The following is a 6,679-nucleotide window of genomic DNA, read 5'->3' as shown; positions in this document are numbered from 1 at the left end:
AGAAGCAAACATGCAGATTTAAGACCCCCCCCCCTTTCTGGGACTTAAGAAGACCATTTACTAGTGAAAGACTTAAATTCTTTGGTGGGGAGACGAAGGGCAAGAAAATGAACAGAAGGCAACACTGCGAGGCGAGGGAGGAGTGGGGGAGGCAATGGAGGAGGTAGAGGGGAAAGGGGCGAGGGGCGAGGCTTGGACACCAAACTCCATCTCCCCCCTACCCCCCACCCCCATTAATTTCCGCAAACCGACTCAAAACTAAGTGAGGCTGATTCTCAGTTTATCGTAAGTCTTCTTTATTTACAGTATAAGTCTCCAAAAGGTCAAGGCAGTTTTATCTCTTAAATAACATGTCAATCATATAAAAGAGCTAGAACCAAAGTAGAGAAATATATACAATATAATACATTAAGTATTTTCAATATTGTTAATTGAATTTTTCATATTAAATTAAAAGAGGATATTATGATTTACAATGTCATTTCTCTAGTTAAAATTAAACCTGTCAAAAGACATAATGTACATTTTTTACAAAACCAGCACAGCAGCATTAATAAAACTGCTCGTGATTGTAATTTTTGTTTTTCTATAATACACTGCACCCGTGTTACAAAAACAAACAAAAAGGCATTGCACTAGATGGTTTGAATACTGCATAAGTCAGTATGTTAATACTTGAGGAACAATGAATGGCCTGGCCTGCTTCACCACCAGGCGCATTCAGGAGAGTTTTCACTCCCCTAGCTAAGCAAACTTTCTACAGGTAGATTACTTTTCCTTGGCAATTTTTTTTACAAGCCCAGTGCTAATGGGTAAAAAGCCAAGGAGACACTGATGCCACCGAAACCAATACAAACCTATTTACAATACCCAATAAAAGCCAAAGCTAGAAAACCACTCACTGCCGGATCGAGGAAAACATTATAAGCAGCACATTTTGTAGGAAATTTTAAACGTCTACAAATTTAAATAATTCAACAGACTACAAAAGGGCTTGCAATACCCGATTCCCCTTATTTGTCTCAGACTTGGCTAGGCAAAAAAGTAAACCTTTTTTATTTTTCCATAGAGTTTTGACAGCATCAGAAACCTTCATATTTATAAACAAAATTTTTATACAATGCAAAGCGTTCACATAGTTTTCTTGTGCAACTATCAGATATTATCAGGATTCATGTTTTATTTTAAGGAAGAAAGTAGTAAGATTTCTTCCTCAGTCTTTTCAACATGAATGTTCTCCAAGCCTCGAAAGGAAATTCAAGAGAGGTGAGTGGTCATTCAATGCTTAACACCAAGCAGCACGATATTTGAAACACCTTATACAGACATATACAGACACTACCGTGGCCTCAACAAAAGCACCGGGGCTGAGGATGTCGTCCTACTACTCACAATGAATTAATTTCCCTTTCATTAAGACAGTTTCCAAAGGACAGATCACCCTTGCAAGGCAGCAAGTGTTGCTTCAGATTATAGTATACTGGAATTTTTTTTTAGCCCCAAAATTATCTGAGAGGCAGCTGTGCTGTAAAAAACAGTTCAAGTCATGGGCAAGGAAAACAAAATCAATGTGACACACGCTACTGTCAGGAATTCTTCCAGTGGAGGACCCACACCTGCCATATGCAGGGTGTTGAGGCTAAAACCTAGAAACGACCCGATTACGGCTAAGGGAAGCCACCTTCTCCTGGCGGTGGACATGGCAGAGGGGGCAGGAAATGCACAGGTGAATAACCCTAAGTATCCTGACGGAAGAGTGTTTGTATTCAAAAGGAGTCGCAAAATCCACTGTTCCTGGACTCACAAGAAGTTAGCAGTCAGCGACGGTCCATCCACACGTTTCACTCGGGCAGGCGTCCGTCCTGTCCTAGGCTGTCACATCAAAATTAAAACCACCAGTGTGTTCTGTGCGTTTTCAAAAGGCACACCACATGTTTTTTTTTTTTTTTTTTTTAAAGTGCTTATCATCGGTCATTAAGTCCTTGGCCAACTTGTTTCTAGTTCAAGACAAATCACGTTTCCAATATGCAATGAACACCAAACTAATGTTTCCTTACTGCTTTCATTCTCTAAAGCAGACTTTCCAAAATGCTCCTATTTCACATACTTACAGAGTCTCTGTAACCGGAATGTACCCAGATTTCTTTTTCTTATTTTGTGAAAGTTACAATAGAAATGTGCTATTATAGGAAGCCTGAAAAGAGGAGAATGTTATAAAACTTTACAAATCCCCAAATTATCCTTGTTAGGGAAAGAAGCCACGAGGAAATAGTTGGCATTCTGTTATTTCCTCAAAGACAATTCAGCACTGATCACTTTTTAAACAAACAAAAACTCTATTAAACAAGAAGTTCCTTACTACAAATATTTAATCTCTTTAACATTTCTCAATAATCAGAACTGGCCTAGAAACTGGTGCAGAAAGTTAAGAAACAGATGTCCACACTTAGAAACCACTTAGTTTTACAGATGCCACTTGAATTGCTATTTATATTGAAAAAGACACTTTACCTTTACAAAAAAACAAGCAAGTGTTTACCTCTCACCCAATTTCTTGGATAAGGTCTAATTTCTCTTTTACATTAAAAAAAAAATCCTTAGTAATTCTCCCTTTGGGAATTTAGTCATTATAGACTCATTTACTGTTTCCCTGAAAGTGGAGGAAAACCTAGAATGCGGACAGGTACAGAGAAGTGCAGTTTAACATATTAATTGCACAAAAGTTATAAGTAAGCTTAAAAAACAGCTCCAAAAGAAGGCTGCTGATGAATGGCTAGTCTCCCGTCACCAACAGAGAAGACAAATAGCAAGCACGCTCAAAAAACAGGGCAAGGTAAGGACATGACAGGATTCCCAATTTAAGTCAAATTCCGCAAACAAACAAGGACAGACAGGGTCGATCTGTTTAACTGGCCATGAACAGAATAATTCAGAATTTTTTTAAAGGTTTCAGAAATTCTGATAATAGGCAACATTACACCATCACAGAAGAAACACAAAACAAATTCACCAGCTCTACCAATACTAAGTAAAGAACGTGTCAAATATGATGCCAGGAAAGCCACAATCTAGGAAGCGTTATTTTCTTAACAGGATTGGAAACAAATCTGACAACCCATGTTTCACCCTATCTCCTCATCTCTGACCCTACATTTGTATTTAGCCCTTTGAAATGTGCCTCTATTTTAGCTTATGTGGGAAAATGTTCATGAAACTTTCCAGCAGAAGGACAGCTAATTTATAGGTATCCAAAGCCAAAGTGCAAATCCGCGGAGTTTTAACCCTTCAGTTACAGACAGCCCACACAAGCACGGAATGGGAAGGCCTTGGCATGCAGTGGTGAATGTGATGAAGAAATAAAACATGGAGCTCCTTTCTGGTCCTTTGTTCCAGGGCCTTTTCACTTCTGGTCCATTTCAAAATCACGTGCTCCATTTCAGCAATTCAGACCTAAACCTGTCCAGTGGTCTGGTACCATCAGGAAATACTTGTCCATTGCTTCACAAAATCGAGTCCTGTACAACTCTGGAGAGACCACAGTTGGCATTTTACCTAAGATTATGAAAGAACAAAGGGAAAAAGCTGTTAAATGGTTGATCAACAACTGACTTGAACAGCTATATTCTTTCATGAAAACTGTCATAAAGACACACATACCATGACAGTCTCAGAAAGAAAGAGGGAGTGTTCACTGTGCCCCACGATGTGGGACAGGCCCTTCCTAGTAGGGGTTCCCATTTTAAAAGATCAGTTCTTGGAGCATTGGTGGCTCAGTTAGTTAAGCATCTGACTTGATTTTGGCTCAGGTCATGACTTCAGGGTCGTGACACTGAACCCATGTCAGGTTCTGTGCTGAGCATGAAGCCTGCTTAAGATTCTCTTCCCCTTTTCCTCTGCCCCTACCCCTACCCCACCCCAAGCCCCGGCCTCTAAAAATAGAGATTAGTAGCTCTTGCCTCCAGGTGAGAGATGTATGAAAGTACAAGTGTAGCTAGCAGTGCTCAGAGAACCAGAAGCTTTCAAGTGTTAATTAAAAATAACCTCTTATTCACACTCTTTGGCCTTTTTTGGGTAACTTTTCATTCTGGCATTTTAACACAACTTTAAAACCAATTATTTCCCCACCTATATAGATCCCTTTATTATTTGATCATTTTGGAAATGATAAAATCAGAGATAACCACTTCTTTACTTATTTTGGGGGGTGGGGATTTTAAAAAGTACCCATTTTTTAAATGTTAACTGATAAGGAAGAAAAGAGAACAGTTTAAATAAAGAAAAATTCTGCTCACCTTGTCCTCCTAAAATTCCTGTTGATTTCACAACCATCTCAAGTTTTTTGTCCCATGTAAATGTTCGAATATAATCTGTTACAGGAGGTGAGATTAGAAATAAAGTTATGCTAGTAAATAAGGAGACAACAACAGTAATTACTGTTACTTCTACAATGTTTACTGAATACTAACAGTATTGCCAAGCACTGTCCCGAGGGTTTTTTCCATAGTAATTCTTTTAATCCTCCTAATGACTTCCTAGGGCTTCATTTATGAAGAACTTTTTGAATACAGATATTTTTGGTAAAGAAAATGAAAATGAAAATGAGGACGCTGAATAGAAGGTAACTAGAATTTAAAAGCTATTGTTGAATTTTCAAATGAAAGTCGATGAAAATGTTTAATAAGCTATGACTAGACCAAATTCAGATAATCTTCAAATGTACTCTGGCTTTAATCGTGAACTATAATAGAAGTAAGGTATGCTTACTGACTTACCTATAATTCCGACTACCAGCTCATTGCTCGTATCATCTCGCCCAACCAGCAAAGAATAATCTATAATGAGGTGGCTAGAAAGGAAGTGGGAATCACTACGAATCGAGGCTCTCAGCACGGCTTTGGAATGAGAACGGATATACAGAGGGTTGTCTCGAACCATCTTTAAGAGGTTTTCATCCAGCAGGACTACATCACAACTCTCTTTCCCGGTATCGGTTTTTACATTTCTATTCCTAAGTGAACCCTTCAAATCAAAAACCTAGCAGAAAGAAAATTTTCTGTTATTTATGCATGAGTTGCATAATTAATGTAATTAAATTGGAAATGCAAAAAGATGCCCTATAGCCTATACCATTATATATGCTTCTAAATTTAACTTTAAAACTTAATAACATATAAATGTATTAAACATATTGTTTATGTATTAAAAATATATGTAACACGAGTATTAAGATTGTGTAATAACATAAAATAAATGGTGATATGATTCATCATTAAAAATTAACACCTAGGAATTCAATTACTCAAACATTTCAGGAATACACTAACCCACTTAATCAACTTTAAGAAACATTAGCAAATAACGCCAAAAATGTATCACTGGATCATAGAGCAGTTTAAAAAACTGATGCAAACAGTTTTAGGAAACTTAGCTTTGATACCAAAACTCCATTCAATACTCATGGCAGTGCAGAAGCAACTGTATGTCCCTAGAAATGTTGGGAGTGGTAAAAGCCACACACTCAAAGGTCAGGGGACTTAGATCCTAGACCAGTTGCAACAGGAAGTGTATTCTACAGACCAGTGCTAAGTCAGCTGTTCCTGCTCATGATGACCTAAGCAGCTAGTGCCAGAATGTGAAACAATCACATCAGTAAGTAAGCACACTGTTCAGTTCAGCAGAGCAAGACATTCTCAATGAAGAAAGCAGTGCACTGAATGATATTCTAGTGTAAGCTCCTTACCTCATCACAGACAGGAAATAGTTCAAGGACCAACACTTTGAAAGCTACTGTTCTAGAATCTAAATCAACCTGAGTTCCTGGAATACCTGCGTGACTGTCACAAATTTAATTTTTCTAGGCCTTCGTTTCTTCAACTTTAAAAACTCAAGTGACAGAAACAGATCAGTCTTCTAATTCTATGATTCTAATGTTTCTAGGATATTGAATAGGTTAAACTTTAAAGACCAGTCTACAATATTCTTTAATCTTTCCTATAAGGTTCAACAATTCCAAAGTTAAAGTTTAATTCTATCAAGTAACACGCTATTTTCTAATTCACTATATTCAGGAACCAGAAGTGCTAAAGGTTCCAGTAGCTACAGGGTTTGCACAGTTCAATGTCCTTACCTGTGCCATCTTTCTCCCATAGAAAAGATTTTCCATGACAAGGAGATCTAACTTCTTTTCAGTGTTGTTCTGAGAATTCTTATAACCAATTCTGTAAACTCCAAGAATTTTGGCCAAAGCAGTGGGCCTCTAATCAAGAAAAGATAAACTCGATCAAAAATGATTATTTGTAATTTAGTACCCATATCTGGATGATCCATGTAATATCCAAACATGATATTCTATTAATATGACCAGTCAAAGGACCTTGAAAAAAACTTAAGCCCTTGAATCTCAGAAGTAAAAAGTAAAACAGTAATGCTAATAAAAAACATTAGATCCTTTGCATCTCCCCAAAGGATAATGCTTTATAATTTCTCAAATCACAAATTTTGTTATGACATATAATTTCCCCCCAAAACATGCAACAAAACCATAAATGGAAAAAAAAAATCTACGTGACTCCTTTATACCCTTACTGGGAGGATCAATGCTAAATGTCAAGTGGGCAACCCTGAGCCAATGGCTTCCTTTCTACTTAAAGATCCATATACTCATGTCTCAACAAACATT

General features: G+C 37.4%; 1 protein-coding gene across 5 annotated transcripts in view; it reads right to left on the bottom strand.

Annotated features, from left to right (window-relative positions):
* Positions 1 to 272: 272 nt before the first annotated feature.
* Positions 273 to 6,679, bottom strand: part of PIKFYVE (phosphoinositide kinase, FYVE-type zinc finger containing) — an 84,618-nt gene continuing 78,211 nt past the window's right edge. For all 5 annotated transcript variants that reach the window (XM_041737258.1, XM_041737257.1, XM_041737260.1 and 2 more), the window contains 4 exons: positions 6,128 to 6,256; positions 4,773 to 5,034; positions 4,293 to 4,367; positions 273 to 3,552 (listed from right to left, as the gene is read on the bottom strand). In XM_041737258.1, coding sequence (XP_041593192.1) covers positions 3,437 to 3,552; positions 4,293 to 4,367; positions 4,773 to 5,034; positions 6,128 to 6,256 — 582 coding nt within the window. In that variant the 3' untranslated portion in view covers positions 273 to 3,436. The remainder of the gene's footprint in view (positions 3,553 to 4,292; positions 4,368 to 4,772; positions 5,035 to 6,127; positions 6,257 to 6,679) is intronic.

Source organism: Vulpes lagopus, chromosome 22, assembly GCF_018345385.1.
Source record: "Vulpes lagopus strain Blue_001 chromosome 22, ASM1834538v1, whole genome shotgun sequence".
NCBI lineage: Eukaryota > Metazoa > Chordata > Mammalia > Carnivora > Canidae > Vulpes > Vulpes lagopus.
The sequence above is the reverse complement of the archived record's forward strand: the minus strand, read 5'-3'. Positions and strand labels throughout refer to the sequence as shown.